Raw genomic sequence first — 16,829 nt, 5'->3', positions numbered from 1 at the left:
GTAATAGTACAAACAATAAATAATGTGGCCAGAATTAAATGATATGCAGGGCCCATTTATCTAATATGCAGTCAGTTTATAATATTACCACTGGCAAAAGGTTGGCAATCTGAATTCAGGCTCAAACTACCCACCCTTAAATTTTGTAACATTCAAAGGGATCACTGCTGAAGCCATGCTAAGTTTATTCATCACACATGAAAACTTTTTTTAACAGTCATACAAGGAAAAAAAAATTCATTCTGTATAAGGCTCACAAGGGAGCTGGAGCCTATCCAGCTCTGACTTTGGATGAGAAGTGGATTCACCATGACAATTTATAGTCTTTGATTAACCGAACATGCATGTTTTTGTGAGGAAGCTAGAGTTACGGGAAAAATCCCACACAAGCATATGGAGAATGTGCAAACTCCATGCCCAGAGTTGAACCCAGAACCTTTGGAATGTGAGTCAGACATACTAACCACTGAGTAAATGTGTTGCTCATGAAAACTATATAAAACAGCATGTCCATAAATATGCTTAGCATTTTAAATTGGAATTGCTCTTTGTCATCACTGTGAGTCTTCTCTGGCGTTATGACAAAAAAAATGCTAATAAAAAGCTAACTACTATCTGTACTCAATGAGCTGAAATCTCCAAATATCTTTTATTATGATGAAATGATCTGTGAACAAATGATCATGAGTGATTTTCTGAGGTTTCTTTCAACTCCCACCAAATGACCTTTAAGAGTTTTTGTGCTAAATAAAATATGCAATAAAGCAAGCAATTCAGTAGGACGTTTTAGTATGCATACAGAAAAATGCAAGCATTCACAATCACAGAAAATTAACATTCATTGTGTGTCAGTTCACTGACTTTATGTCTCAGCATGAAGCGTCCGGGGACTCGCAGCGGCACAATCAATATCTATTAGGACTCCCTTCAGAAGAATTAGATTTCACTATTAGACCAGCCTGCTCCCCTGACACCGTGTCAAACATTGTAAGTTGACTTGCTGATGTCCGTGCCAAATGAAAGCGATCACAGTGAAGTCAAATATACCGAGACAATAAGATCATTCTGTATGTCTCCAGTAGGTGGCAGGCTAAGACTACTGGCAAAAAAAAAGGCGCAGAACGTTCAGTGTATGAAGGCATCATGACACATGAGAGACAACCTTTTATTGCATGATCTCAAACAAACATTATGATCTCAGTTACTTTTAAAGTAAGTGCTTCCTTTTCAACATAAACATCCTTCTTTTTTTCTGATATGACCATTTGGTATATAAAGGACGACAAAAGCAGAGATGTTGCCCATTTAAAGTGCTTTACAACACATATGGTGATACAAATAATCTGAAAGAGAAATGAAGATGAATACAGAACTGAAGTGATTCAAACAAGCAATAAAAAGCTAAAGTATGACATAGGTTTCAACTTATCACAATTAGACATGCCATTGCACATTGTCACATGGTATATATTGTATTAGTGCTTTGCCACCATTTTTCAGAATCGTTAAATAGCAGGTGGATTCTTGGTATGAGCGTTCATATCAGACCACTGGACTCTCAACATAAAACAGTGTTGGAATAAATCCTGCTTTTTCTGAATGTTCGCTCAAGTGCTTCATCATCGATAGGAGTGTTTTTGTGTGTGTTGGGGGTTAAGGGTGGGTAAAGGGGTTGTGCCGGAATTTAAGGAGGCAGTAGAGGAGGTTTAAAGGCGCAGGCTCCAGTACACTGGCGAGGGGTCAACATCTTGCAGGAGAAATGGTGAAGGGCGTCGTGAGCTTCTAAGGAGGAACGGGCCCATCAGTAAGAACATGTCCACTCACATTCATATTACTTGCTTACTTTTCACCCGAAATATTGACATTGATCAGTTATTTATTGGTGTAGTGATTTAAAACAAAAAAGTAGCACATTGAATTGTTATTATGGTATTGTATTGAAAAGGCTTTTCGCTCTTGGTCCAAACACAAAGTATCTATTAGAATAAAATGAATACAAAAATTAGGGAGGAGGGTTTGAGTACGAACATGCTGTTTGCCCTCATCATATTTACTGTGACCCTGCTCTGTGTACTTAAACAAGTGTAACACGAAGCCAATCCTTTAGCGGGTAGCTTTAGTTGCCGTCTAGCCCATGTAACTGATACAGCATCACATCAATGGGTATTCAATTTTCCAGGCGACGATTTAAGAGAAAATAACCTTGACAAACAAAACAGCATGGTTTCAGTTTCACTTTTTGTTTTTTGGAGCCTTGTTATTCTAATCAGCTACAGTAGAGGAAAAAAAACATGAGGTGGAAGGACATATTAGGTCAAAAAGTCTTAGCACAATAACAATAGTCTTGAATTTTGCCTTTCAAAAGCCTGCATTTTTAAAAGCTAATTATTTTTTGACAATTGGTATAATATGTAAATATAACCCCAACTTTTATGACCTGGGTGAAACTTGTTTTGTCAAACACAATTGAGATAGTCAGCATCATAATTTCCAAAAACCTAAATACCATATCTTTTTGTCACATTAGGATTGTGACAATCAAAATCTATTGTGGTCGTGGACTAAAGTCTTTAAATCCAGCCAATATGTCCATTCAGGACCTAACTGAATTGTCATTTTTTTAAACATATAAAAGTGTCCGTTTTTCATTTTGATTTGAGTTATAGATTCAAAATAAATATGGCTCCGAGTTGTTTCCATTAGATTAAAGAGCACTCATCTACTTCTGCTTCAAAGTTGTGTCTATTGATGCATAAAGCGGAGAGACACCCACCTCGAACAATCTGCAGCTGCTGGACCATTTCCTCTCTGTAGGACAGCTCGCGCTTCATTTGATCCTGAAAATTATCTGAGGAATACCAGATATTGTGGAGACTCGTTCATAATGCTTGAAACAAGATAACGGTTAAACATGAGAAAATTACCTTTCAAATGTTGAAATTCTCTCTCTAGCTTTTTCCTCAGCTCCATCTGCTCCAGGAGCTGCTTCTGCAACTCCTCTGTGAAGCCAAACAATACAAAAATATTGGCTAACATACATTCTGGAAACACCCGTAGAATGCATTATGCTTAATTTTCATGAACAATACTTTAACTGTATATTTGATGCACTGCAGTGTCTAATGTTTTGACTGACCCGTGTAGCTAAATAAAATATAAGATATGTAGGCGACCGCCATTGCCAGAACCGCAACAAAAAATACATTTGTGACGGAGCCAAGCGAAATTAAAGCAGATTGTGCATGCGTACCGCGTGCATAATGAGGCAATCTTCTCTTCAATTTTCCCATCACTCTCTTGGAATAATATGTATTGAATATATGCACGTGAAAACGTGAGCATGTAGTAGACCGCGACATGAGGGGCATTTACGACATGCGTCGCCTGTCGGACTCGTGTATGTGTGTGTGCGCGCGCTACATAATTGTCGCACAGCACCCGCAGGCTACGCGAGGCCATGATATTTGGGTCTAGGGGTTTTTCCAAGCGTTCAAAAATAATTAGCTGCCACGCCTCGGGGTTGTGGCTCTGTTCGTTAAAATATTAATAGCCTCTAAACGATTTCCTCTTACAATAATAAGTCCAAACGACCATGTCTTGTGATTTAGTCCGCAACACCTATGGGAACGGTTTGGCCTCATAAGATGCAAATTCGCATGTGTAATGTGCCACATTATATTTAGCAGGACAGATGCGTGCATTTAAAACGTGTGGGGGTTACGGGGTTCATAAATCAAGAATCAGCAACAGAATGATCGTTTTCGTACAGAAGTCAAAACAAAAAATGCATTGAATTTAATATTTTAATTCTGAATTGCATAAATCCCCATAAATATACTGAAAGTGGGCCCTCTTTTTTCCTGCATCCAATAATAATTTAAAAGCATCTATTTTCTAAATATTTTACCTTTCGCCATGTTCTCCAGATTTCGTTCATGTACACTGATGTCAATGCGTAAAGCTCCTTCAGCTGTAAAATAAATAAATAAATAAATAAATAATAAATAAATCGAAAGTTTGGTTAGTTACAACAGAGTATATTGTGCATTTAAATAAAAACACAACATAAAATGGATTGGCTTAATGCAAATATTTTAAGAGCATATTTATCATGTGAAAATCCCTTCAAATGTAAAAATACCTTGTTTGTCCATCTGTTCCTGATTGGATGTTATATTTTGTTGGCCGTGATGCGCACCTGAAAATGGAAAAAAAAAGAAAGAGAAAAGAAAAAAAAACTATTTAAAAAGGAGGACGAACAGGTTCATACGCACACGCACGAAAGGTAAATGACCCAAATAATCACCGTTTGATCTGCAGGGGCTGCTCGGCGACTCGAACGTCTCGTCCACTTGCACTTGGCAGTCCTTTTCATCCGCATACACCTGCAAAAATTGCGCAGACGCACACGCACATTTACTGTCATTTCAACTTTACAATGGAGGCCTCGATTCCTGCAAATGACAGGCACCCTGCGAATAAATCAGAAAGCCACGGATTCAAATTGTCTATTAATGTGATCAAATTAAGTATAATTAAAGGATAGGACGAAACGTAGGCTACAATAGAATTGATTATCTGGGTAAAATAATAGCATTTAAAGCAGTTTTTTTTCCAGAGCCTTTTTTTTTTAACAGTTTACCTTCATTTATTTAAAATGTTACACACGCAGTCACTGATTTGCATGCAAGCAGTGCTATTTTTATTTGATTTTGAACAACCGATTCAAGGGTTGAAATATCCGTCCAAATACGACTTGACCTCATTTTAGAGTTGAATGTCATCTTACGTGATGAATAGGTGAGCCATCCCGGATGAGCCTGCCTTCATCGGAAGAGCCAGTGTGCGCCGAGTCCGCAGGTGACGCTCCAGCGGGGCTGCAAGGTGCACCCTTCCCCTGGCTCTCTTCAGGCGCCTCGGGCGGAGGAGACTCGTGGCGGTTCCCTCTCGGCGAGATCCGGATCGGCTCTTCATCCTCTGCTCCTCTGCTCGACTCCACATCAACGTCGGGGTCCTCGTCGTCGTCGTCGTCTTCCACGGTGTCTCTGTCCGGGGACATGGATCTATAGCTGGACGTTTCGCTAACAAAGTCCGGGGAGAGGTAGCCAGCCCGCACATTGAAGCCCTCCCGGGCCCCGTACAACTTGGCGATGGTCTCCGCGTCTTTGACGACAGGTCTAAAGGCGGAGATGTAGCTGATCTTCCGATGTGAAGTCGTCTCGTCCCCGGACCTGTCATCGTCGTTCCTGCAGTTGCTGGACGAACTGGGGCGTCGCTCTCCCGCATCCTGCTGCTGGTGGCCGTCTTTGGGGGTGTTCACACCCCTTTCGCTTTGGTCTGATAAGTCGAGGTCGGCCTGGCGAACCCCGGGCAGCTCCGGAGGTTTGGCCTGGTAGGGCGGCATGGGGAGGCTGCTAGCCGAGGGCCAAAAGACGGGGAAAGCGGGGTAAATTGCGTCCTTGGTAGTCGGCCAAAACACGCCGGGGACGTTGCTTTTAGTCACATCTGGCACGCTGTCACTTTTTTTCGGACACAAGCCGTAGCTAGCGAAACCATACGGGTGATGCGGGAATAAGGGTGGGGGGATTTTTTGGAGCATGCCAAAGTTTTTACTGGGGACCGGGATGAGTGGATAGCTCCTCGCACTGCTCGCCAAAGTGATGTTATTACTCCCCTGATCCTCGTCGCACCGTAAAGTTTTGCGCGGGACTTCCGGGGAAACGGTGCGGTTGAGTGCGGAGGAAGCTTGCGCTTTCATGGGGGACTGCTCCCGCGAGCTCCCCATAGGAAGCGTCCTCTTTCTGCTGCCCCCGTTAAACATGGCCTTGACATCCTCCCACGCGTGGTTGATCTCGTCCGAGGGCTTCTTCTCCGTCAGTTTCAGGTGGCGCCTCCACGAGTTGAAGTTGGCCGCGTCCGGCTGCAGGTACTTGGACTCAGGGGTGCGATGCGAGTGGAAAATGAATTTATTCGGGGAGAAATACATGTTGCAAAAGGTGCACTTGATGCACTTGGCCCGGGAGCTGTTGTATCGGGCCGGGATGAAGCTTCCCCTGCAACCCCACGCACACTCGTGAGACACATCGAATGCGAAATTCTCGGGCAGCTTTGGGGGGCTGTGCGCCCCAAGGAAGGACTTGCAGAGCCGCTCGGCCTCCCGCTTGGTGATCATGCCGCAGCGTCTGGACGAGATGGGCATGGCGCCGGCGCGTCGCAGGAGCTCCAGCTGCACGGGGGTGCACTGCACACAGGTGATGCCCAATGCCACCCTGCGGTTGTGAATCTCGTTGTAGCTGTAGTTCTTCAGGAGGGTGTTGGAGATCTGGGCCAGGCACAGTCGTTCTCTCCCGTCGATGACAAGGGAGACGATGGGCACCCCGTACAGGGAGGTCTCGCTCACTTGGTTCGGTTTGAGGGGGCCGGAAAGGCCCTGGGTGTCCCGTTTGGGACTTGGGGTGGAGCTGGCTTCTCTTCCAGGCTCTCGAAGCTGTCCGGCTATTGACTCCATCCCTGGAAGCCTGTCATTCACATGGAAAACTGGATTGACGCTGGACACAAAATATGCGAAAAGGAAAAAAGAGTCATCCTAGTGCGTCAACGAAATAAATTATACAGTACCAAACCCTTTCTTAAGTTCCTATACATTATAAAGTGAACTTTTGTCTTAATTCCTCCTGCATGCGTGTATGTAATATCCCTCCTGTGCTGAAGAGTGGATGAGCTGCTCCTCTTATCTTCCGATCGGATCAGCACTTATGAGGCAACTACTTAAAGACCCACATAAGACCTTTGGAGGCTGATAAGGACAGGATGAAAATGCAGCCTTAGCTGCACAAATGCGCTTAGCGGGGAGGAAAAGAACACGTGTAAGCTCCTTTGCTGGTAATTACACAGATCCAAACGTGCGTATTCGTATTGTTAATAAAAGACCAATCCTATTTATAATTAAAGCATCGGCGCGGATTAACCTCAAACTGCCAGGAAGCAGGTCCACCTCGTCTACACTTACACATATTTACGCTTTTCCGAGCTTTTACGTGGCTCCACGAGGAAAAACGAAAACGTGTTAAAAAAAAAAAAAACATTCTTCAAAATTCGGATTAAGCGCGCAAAAACACAAAATTAATAATTACTTTAATAAATAATAAAATTCTTACCTGTTCAAAAAGACGACCCTCCCCCCCCAAATTGGGCACAACACTATAATAATAATTAATAGAAATACAAACAATGCTACAACTAGGACAGTATAAAATGTGCTGGATGCGTTATTCGACTAATATGCACACATGGTGCAGCAGACAAGGTGCCTCCATCCTGTCGGCCAGCAGGGAGGTAAATAGCGGGTAGACAGCCAACACACGGCACCTCTCGATCGCCCTCTCTCTTTTGCTCACCCACCTCCCCTCTCTCTCTTTCTCAAAATAAAGCTCTTCTCGCCGTCTCGCTTGCAGACGCGATGAACAGCAAAACCCCGGTTAGGATCATTGTGCGGCAATGACGCACCACACGATAAAACATTCTAGGCCATAGCTGCTCTAATAGTTTTGGGGTCCTTTGGATGAGATATGTGTGAGGCAAGTCTATGTTGTATAATTTAGGGGTGCTGAGCCAGCAGTCACTAAGCATACTGCTACCAAAATAAAAGAAAAAACAATGGCATCCATTTTAATTACATCACATGCATGGGTGTATTATTTCCCATAGTAAAATAGAAAGTGGAACTTTTCAAATCAATCTATAATGTCTCATTTGTCTCTTAACATTTCTATAAGTTTATATTTGAAAATAGCTGCATGATTCATGATAATAGAGTACTCTGGGCTCCTTACATTGCAGAAAGGGCCTTACCGCAAAACTCATTTTGTTTCATGAATATTATTTAGAGGCGTATTATGATGCTGATGTTCCATTAAATTCAACCAGTCATTTACACCAAAGCGGCAAGTGAAAATCGGAGTATTTTAACCCCAAAATTGCCCATTCCTACATCCGGCAAGCACATTGATGGCCACAAGGGTCTCATAAAGTGTCATTTTAGATTGGACTACAGCCAGTGTTTTCACAGAGGAAACAGACTGAGCTAGCTGCTCCACAGTGCACCGCGACAGACAATTGGCTCAGCTCATTTATCAAGTTACAACACCATCTGCTTGGCTTCCACGGTCACGCAAATCAATGTGAGGCCTCAGCAATGAAGGGAAATGTGACAGAAAGAGGGAGGGCTAAGGGATGACGTTTAAAAAAAATGTATTAGCCCAAAGGGGGGTGGGGGGGGGGTATGCAAGACATTGTAAATATTGTGGATATACCTGCAGCAGGTGCACAGAGTCAAGAGATGATATTTACCTAATGATGGCAAAGAAAGGCTGAAGCTAATCTGGTTGCATTTCAAAATGTAGTGCATGACAATAATAATCCTGATATAATAATATTAATAATAAATCATATTAAAGAACATTACAAGTAATTGTGTTGCAATCAACTCTTTTTTTAAGGTGTCATAATGGTTAAAGGCAGCCTTGCATTTGACAGTGGCAGGTGAGGGACACACTTACCAAAATGTTGTTTTGGGGTGATGGTGGGTGGGGGGGCTCGAAACGTCGCAGCTGCAGGCCTACACACACACACGCACACGCACGCATACGTACACAAAGGACAGCCTGCAGGCCATGCAGCCTTGAGACAGTTGTGGTCTACAACATGGGGGAGGATAATTTGCAGGAATTGACAAGAGGGTGCACATGGCATACGTTTAGTTAACAAAACATCCTGTTTGGCACCACACAGACAATTGGCTTCTCAGAATTACATGATGAAATATCAAGAAAAAAAGAAACACCAATTGATGGAGTCACTGTACTAATTTTAATTTATGAATCAATGGGCACAACTATAGAGCCAAAAAAAATCATTCATATGGTATTTTGATGGCTCTTGGCAACAATTGTGAGACATTTCTGAGTTGTTTGTGGTACTTGAGGAAGACTGTGCGGTAGTGATACAGTTTGCTCTACTGACGCAAGATGTGTCCTCATCCTCTCTACAATATTGATGCTAAACATGATCCTCGATCTCGTCTTTCACCATCAAGAGGCTTTCCTGCCGCCCCCAGCAATAATTACAATTTTACACTGTAATTATTCCTCTCCTCTTAATTATTTACACGGGCCAGCTCAGTGAAGCCGTTGTGGCTGCTTATTCCGCGAGAAACGTGAGCTGACGCGGACGACATTTAAGCAGTCGTTTTCGGCGAGCTCCTTATTATTTCCGTTGGATACAAACGAGCAGGGCCTAGTAGACAGGCGGCCGATTGTTCAAACAAACTTGTAACGTGAAATATTCATGCGTGCATGCGTGGTTTAACGACGGAAGCATGCAGGCTGATAAGGGTTTACTTTACGCGGGGCGGATGAAGCGAGCGCATTTTACTCACCTCACCCGTTTTGAGATTATTCCAGTAACTTTTTCTTTAAAGATGACTTCAAGAACAATCTAGTTATTATCATTAATCATTATTTATGTAGGCTACAAGCAATAAAAATAAAATTAATATGTAAATTTGCATTGAATAACCTTTTATCATTTAATTGTGCAATGGCTTTCATAAAATTCTAAACACGTCAACATCAGCAGAAGTATTGTGTTTCTTTGTGATCAACGAGCCCCGGCTTCTCCAGGTACAACTTGGACATCTCCGTTATTTTTAGAGCCGATATCAGATTGCAAGCGATTATTAAAATCAATGGGACATTAGTGGGCGTGGTCATTCATAGTGTACTTCTACAAGTACGCATACCAGAGTAAAAAGGTAAATCAGATGGGGCAGCTTTAATAAGAGTAGCAACTGGGCCAAACGTTTTATAATTAACAGTTGTATCAGCACTCTATAAAAGCGTGAGCCAATAAATCCCATTTTAGAGCCCAATCAATCCTCCTCTTGGACTAAAGGCCCTATTGATCCCTCACTGCTCAGACTTTTTTTTTCCAGTGAAAAGAGCATTTCGATTGCACTTTTTCTTTTTTTTTATTGGAGCAAAGATTCCGCCGAGAGCAACGCGATGGCTCGAAAATTAAACGGTGACATTTTAATTACAGGGCATTGATAAAGGGATGTGGCTAATGGGAGGACGCGGGACACCCACGCATTGTCGCGCCTGACGTGCTAATCAAGCCGGACTGACGCGCGGAAAGGAGGAAGGGGTGGAAAAGGTCACCGTCCCATTGAAAGGAGATCGCTGGGAATTTGGGAATATGAGCCAAATGAAGACGCATCTTCAAACAATGCGCGCTCAATATCACCAGATGAGATCGCGTGGCGCATCCACATTCTCATTGAGACATGTTTAGCACTATAGGTCACTTGAAGCAGACCCATAGATCATCTGTTGAGGGAAATTACGCGTGGCAGATGGAGTTGGCACATACACGCACCCGCAGCGCGCGCACGTTTGCAGCCTGCTTAAAATCACACCAGTGATTTATACTTCAGCCCCAAGACCACTTGTAGAGGCAAGCGCACTGTGCACCATTTGAGATTTCAAGTTGACTTGAACTTCATATTTACATACTGGACTATCAAAATGATCCAATCTTGCATCTGCAACTCATAAATTAGATTAAACAGACAGATACGAAACTTCTCACAAACCAGCGGTATCGCAAATATGGCTGTGGGCCACTAATGATCCACATGAGCATTTGATCCAGCCAATTGCAATTGAAAAAAAAAAAAAAGTTCAGGAACAGTTTTGAAAATACATTGATTAGTCTTGATACTTAAAAATGTTGCTGGCATTGGGCCAAAACTATGTACCTCCAAAATCATTTGTTCAACCATCATCATTGCATCGGCAAAGAGAGCAAACCATTTTCAACACTTTAGAATGGTCAATAATTGAAAAAAGAAAAGAGTAAAATGTGGACTCTCCAATTGAAAGTCCATGGATTATTTCTTTGTAGTAATAATCTTGGCAATACATTTTTAATTTAAAGGAGCCTTTTCATTTATCTTTTGGATGGGTGAAGTTTGGAAAGACAAGACAAATAGTCTCATCACATTAATTTAACGATCATGAGCTTCAGTGGTGTGTAGATTTGGTAAATCTTTCATGGGACATACATTTTAGTGCATTGCAGCAAAGAAATAACACCCGTACACAAACATCATTATGCTACATTTTTTAATCAGAGAATTTGGAGATAGTAACATGAAGGGTAGACCCATCAAAACAAGCAATTTGTCCTTCTCCATGCTGAGGAACTTGATTAAAAGCCTAAAATACATGTAATACAAGTCAATGAGCAATGAGTGACTCCATGCGGCTGGTGCACGTGTCAGGGTCTTCGAGAACCGCCACGGAGCACGCAGCTGTATAATAACTTGGTTACGGAACAAAGAAGATTCACGCATGTATTCAGACATCTACTTGAATAAATAAACTGTCCAAGGTCAGTGGTGACAAGGCAGTGTTTTGCTTGCAGAAAGTAAAACAAAGATGGCATTTGAAAGTCCACATGGAAACCAAAATAAAACAATGACATCTGTTAATTGAATGTTATAGCAGTGACAAAACAAATTGGTGAACTTGACATCCTCGAAAAAAGAGAAAATAGATATTTGGATGAAAAACAGTGAGCACAGACATGAATCATTTGTCTCCTATAATTAAGCTTCTAAAAGGTCATAGTGTTAAAGCTACATCAGAATAAATGCTTAATTCAAGCCTTTCATTTAGAGCTTACAAAAGGCATCGCCAGCCACCTTCAAAAGTGTCGGCAGAGTAAGGCCAGTTTCGTAATTTTTGCTGGATATTTAGAAGATGAATATGAGACGTTTCAGCTTGTATTTCCAGCTATTCAAATATGGATGATAAACACAGTAAAAAAAGTTTTAGAATGGCAAGGTCAATCTTATTATGTATGGATGTACTGTATACTGAAGACATGTTTGGTTTTAGATCATAAGATGACTGAGACCAAAGTTTAGAAGGCCAGCCTGGTATTTACATCTAGATGTGTTGAACAGAGCACATTTGGTTTGAACCCACCCACTCAAATGAATGGAACACTCATCAAATTACTATTTAATATTTAGTAATGACAATAATGCATTGGATTTATATATCTTTTCTATAGAAGTGAACAGTCAAAAGTGCTTACAGTAGAGGATGTAATAGAATAACCCCCCCCCCCCCCACACACATCTGGACTCATCTAATCTATGACATTTGTGGTTTAAGCACCTCTTCCCAGGTTAATGAAAACAATTACCTACCAAAAAGGCTGCTTCTAACTAAAGGTTGACTCAGATTAATTACAAAATGCAAATTAAAGGTGAATTTCAGCCTGCAAGGTGCATACAGGTTTGGGTGACTATGGCGCAATATGCAAATATCATCTGGGGTATGAAGCTATGAGGTTGCAACCCTGAACGCATTAAACAACTTTTAACATAACTTAAAAAAAAAAAAAAAAAATAGGAACCCTTCTCTCTACCATTTACAATCCAGAGCACATTTTATTTCTTTCATATGTTTTTGAGGTAAATACAAAATGCTTCATGATAATGCTCACCAGCTCCTAAGGACTCATTGGCTGCCAGTACAACAAACAAGGTCCTTTCACATTGGTGACTCAGTGGAAGAAGCACACAAGACACAACCCCACTTTCCCATTGACCTCCATAAATCTTCAAAGTAAGTATAAATTTTTTTGTCTATATTTTTTTAAAGTATAATTTGCCCCACTTTACATACTTTCATAATTTTTGGTGAGAATGTGTTTCAATTGAATTATTCGCTTCACCGCAAACGTTTTACCTCTGCTGCATTTATGAGACATTTTTAAGTAATGAAATGCAAACAACAGTTCCAGTCAAAGTGTAATTCTCTCTTAAAAGAGGGTTGAATTAGATTTTTGATTGGCAAATGCTAAACATTACACAGTCATTTATGAATTGTAGACGGATCAATATCAAACTACTGACTGATTTTTTTAAACAATTAAGAGCACTATGAAAATTTTGATGTGACAGCACAGATCTGGCATAGCGTCATCTTTTTAGGGGATGACATAAAAAATACCAAGACGTTGACAAATTTCAGACATTGTTTCAACTGTGCAAGACAAGAAATTCAGTAGACTTTAGTCAGAACCCAAACTCATAACAAAATCTATGTGCTACTGTTCCACATTTCTTACCTTGTCTTCAGGCAGTGAAGGCATCTTAAATCATATAGACCTTGTCAGAAATCACATCTGTTTTTTTCAAATTGTGGGTTTTTTTTTAAATGGGAAAATCCATATCACTGTTCTCAAAGGGAAGTACCAGTATAGTACACTTGCATTAATGTCCTCCATGAACATTATGTATGATCACATTACAACTTTATTTTTAGACAGTGGATGACACACCACAGAACAAAGCAGTGTCTTGAATGTAACAATGTTTGGTTTATAAGAGGGGGAATGTTTTGTTTTCCCACTCCATGCATGTGTGCACCAAAAGCAAAAAAACCAAAAAAAAACAGAGATTGGTCTTTCTTTTGAGAATAGCATTTCTGTCATGGGCTTTGCACATTTTAGGAAAAGAAGCTAGCCAAACCGAATTAAAGCCAGTTTTTTTTATAAAGGCGTACATCATTCTTAAAACATGCCTGGTGAATGATCAACCACTCTGAAAATGAGGAATCGAGACACCATCCATTGGCAACATGGCGATGTGCACTAAAAGAATACATTTTGCAAATACAAGACATAAAAATGGGGACACCGGATATTGACCAAACTTTACAATATTGCTCCCTTTCCCCATCAAGACCTCAATGTGGGATCTCCGGAGATACACTTCTAGTGGCTCAACGATTGTCAGAACAAAAAGTTATTTATTGATTGTCAAGTACGTATGTGGACATATTCATGGCAAAGGGTGTTTTGATTTGTGCTGCAATCATAAATTCATAGAGTAGTTTACCATCAGTTAATCTGATTAAGATAAGTACGTTCAATACTTAAGGTGCAATAATTCTTTACTGGGAGGAGTCACATTTCCTACGTGTCTAGAGCTGAAATAGTTTAGCGCACACGGATTCTTGTCAGTATCAAGGAATTGGGACACCAGTGGCTGATGTTCTCCTCAAGCCGTTATAAATTGATATATTTTGCCAGGAATGATTACCATTGTGGAGAACCACTATGGCTGCTGAAGCGATAAATGATACCACTGGGAAGAGGAGCATACACATGGTAAACGGGTAGTACTGTATAGTGCTTTTTGACCTTTTGGTACTCAAAGGGCTTCACGCTGCTTTCTCATTCATCTACTGATGACATGCCATCAGGAGCAACTGGGGGTTCAGTGTCTTGCTCAAGGACACTTGGGCATGGTCACAGTGGCTGGGGATTGAACCTCCAACCTCCGGGTTGGGAGACAACCACTCAACCACTGAGCCGTGACCCCCCCTACCACAGGCAGACACCTTAGCAGGGTGCCAGAACCACCATCACTCGCACAATATTGCAATCTTAAACGTTGAGGTCGTACAAGCATTAATCACCTTTTCAACTTTGTTCATCTGGTTGGACAGCAGAGGACGATCGGCACCAGAGGGTTCTTCATAATGAATGCAAAGCTTAAGAGTGTGTCCAAAGAAAGTGAGCTCCTGTCACCGCACAAAAGTGATGGGAATTGGCTCAAACGTTTCGTGATTGACAACCTTCACCGATGACTCAGGTGGACATACAGTACATGACCTTGAAGCGGTGCAGCGGTCAAGGCATTGGCTCAGAATATCATGGTCCATCAAGGCGTAAGTTACGACCTTGAACCTGCTGCGTTCGTCTCGCTTCCAAACAGCGACAAACCCACATGGACACGACCTCGGCATTTCCGTCATTGTATTGTACAATGAAGGAATGATCCTAAAACAGGATGAAGCAAAAGAGATGAATGAATAGGATGGCTATATACTGCAACTAGACTTATGAGTTACAGTGCATTCAGAAAGTATTCAGCTGATTTCATTAGAACACAGCTAATTATTCAATCCACAGATATATATATATACACACACATCTATCCATTTTTTTTCTTTCTACAATATTTTTGCTCAAACTCTGGTGGCAGTTATTTCTCCCCATAAATAAATTACAATACTTCTTCCTGGTGGTGACAGAATAATACAATGATGCTTAAATGAACAGGAGGAACAATAAAAATACACTTTTTTTTCTTTCCGATGTTGTTTCACTCCCAATGTGCAATATATTTTATGATCATTTTTACTATTAACAGCTTGTAAGTGCACATAATAATAAAAATAAGCCTCAATAAATCAAAGTGGAAGATGACAAGATGCTGTTAAATATTTAAGACCAACAGATTACACTTTATTATCATAATGTCTTGTCGGGACGTTTGTGATTATTGGCTTTATTGATCTGCTTGACAGGCGGTGAAATAGTTTAGTAACAGCACATAATTGGAAAATGTCTATATCTTTGGTACATCTTCACATGCTGCAACAGTGTTGACCTCCACAATTGCAAAAGTTCAAACACAGATGTGGTATGTGATGTCTCAATGACAACAATCACCACTCTCATCTGAAGGACTACACAGTTCTTGTTAAGGGTGGTCAGAGGTCAAAAGTTAACAAAGGATGAGTTTGTAAATGACAGCAAGTGAATCGAAGCCGCCCATTCATTTTGCATGGGCCCTCTGGTTGTACAATTAGAAAAAAAACAACCATGTGGCTGGTCAGTTTAAACACACGCTAACAAAATAAAATCATAAAAGCTGAAACATTATCTCTTTAGTCTGACTTTGGCACAATTGGCCTTGGCTGAGATCCATATTAAATGTCTCAATACAGACTGTTGGGAAATGTGTTTTATATCTCTCGTTTTAGATGTCAAAGTGTGGATCTATGAAACGCTCCACTGCTATACCAGCGTTTGCGATCAAATATCGAGGCAAGTATAACAAAAGACTCATCTTTGCCTCATTGGAATAGATTTGAAAGGTAACTCAACACAGATGAGGGTGATGAAACTGAGGGATAGAAATTCCCTTGCACTAAATCTGTAGATCTCCGGTTAAAAGGAATAGAACTTGGGCAATGATTTTTACAATTCCAACAGTAATCTCTCTAAAGTGCAAAGAGAAAGCAGTAATGACTGTTTTTGTATCAGTTGGTTTGCAAGCAAGGAAATGAGACACACTTTCTAGTGCTACTGAATAAGAAGCTATGTCAAAATATTTGGTAGTGTACGTACGTTATACAGAATCAGAAGTGTTTTCATGCAAATATTTACTGTAATCACACCATAACTTTGCCTGTCAATAGAGATGACGGTGTCTTCCCACTAACGTGCAAAATCAAGTTTCATCCGAGTTGTATATAACTAAAAGAAAACTGTTGGCTTCAGACAACTATGGAGAAAAGTTGACTGGCAATGGGACTCGACTGACGCTCCAATGGCGTGACCAACTATGCACGAGTGCCACAGTGCAGCACACCAGTATGTGTGAATGGGATATTTGTCAACAAAACCCCATGGGTCAAACGTGAAAGCATTTTGGAGTAAAGGTGCTGACAGGAAAGTTCAGGATTGAAAACATTCGACAACACACATGAGGAACCCAAATTAGGTGCAATGATATGCTGACCTCAGATGCAGGTAATATGGCATTACACGATGTACTAAATATTTTGTTGTTTAAACATTACATGATTAACTTAAAGTGTACCTCCAGAGATCCCCACATTGAGAGGTTGATTATGCGCCACGTAAAAAAATAAAAGCGATCTGGCATATCACTCAAT

At 41.0% G+C, this 16,829-nt stretch overlaps 2 protein-coding genes across 3 annotated transcripts in view; both read right to left on the bottom strand.

Annotated features, from left to right (window-relative positions):
- Positions 1-1,170: 1,170 nt before the first annotated feature.
- Positions 1,171-8,181, bottom strand: skor1a (SKI family transcriptional corepressor 1a). Of its 2 annotated transcripts, none has more exons than XM_061276835.1 (7): positions 4,790-8,181; positions 4,307-4,385; positions 4,142-4,198; positions 3,908-3,970; positions 2,925-2,999; positions 2,774-2,848; positions 1,171-1,782 (listed from the first exon to the last, which is right to left on the bottom strand). In XM_061276835.1, exons 1-7 carry the CDS (start codon positions 6,506-6,508, stop codon positions 1,685-1,687), a joined length of 2,166 nt encoding a protein of 721 aa, XP_061132819.1. In that variant the 5' UTR covers positions 6,509-8,181; the 3' UTR covers positions 1,171-1,684. The 2 variants fall into 2 exon arrangements, with proteins under 2 accessions (XP_061132819.1, XP_061132820.1); XM_061276836.1 differs by having other exon boundaries at positions 1,171-1,779.
- A 2,985-nt stretch (positions 8,182-11,166) lies between these two features.
- map2k5 (mitogen-activated protein kinase kinase 5) overlaps positions 11,167-16,829 on the bottom strand; it is a 35,789-nt gene continuing 30,126 nt past the window's right edge. Inside the window, exon 22 of the mRNA XM_061276586.1 lies at positions 11,167-14,922. Within this exon, the coding sequence (XP_061132570.1) occupies positions 14,794-14,922 (129 nt within the window). The 3' untranslated portion in view covers positions 11,167-14,793. The remainder of the gene's footprint in view (positions 14,923-16,829) is intronic.

The sequence above is a fragment of the Syngnathus typhle genome, linkage group LG4 (assembly GCF_033458585.1).
Source record: "Syngnathus typhle isolate RoL2023-S1 ecotype Sweden linkage group LG4, RoL_Styp_1.0, whole genome shotgun sequence".
Taxonomy (NCBI): domain Eukaryota; kingdom Metazoa; phylum Chordata; class Actinopteri; order Syngnathiformes; family Syngnathidae; genus Syngnathus; species Syngnathus typhle.
Note: the sequence above shows the minus strand (reverse complement) of the source record. Positions and strands in the feature narration are given on the sequence as shown.

Excerpts from the sequence above, each read along its gene's own strand:
- skor1a (XM_061276835.1), bottom strand. The coding sequence starts at position 6,508 with ATGGAGTCAATAGCCGGACAGCTTCGAGAGCCTGGAAGAGAAGCCAGC. Across the intron at positions 4,199-4,306 it reads CAGCCCCTGCAGATCAAACG|GTGCGCATCACGGCCAACAA; the intron begins GTGATTATTTGG and ends TTCCATTTTCAG. Across the intron at positions 1,783-2,773 it reads GCAGCTGCAGATTGTTCGAG|AAGCTCACGACGCCCTTCAC; the intron begins GTGGGTGTCTCT and ends GTTCCTCCTTAG.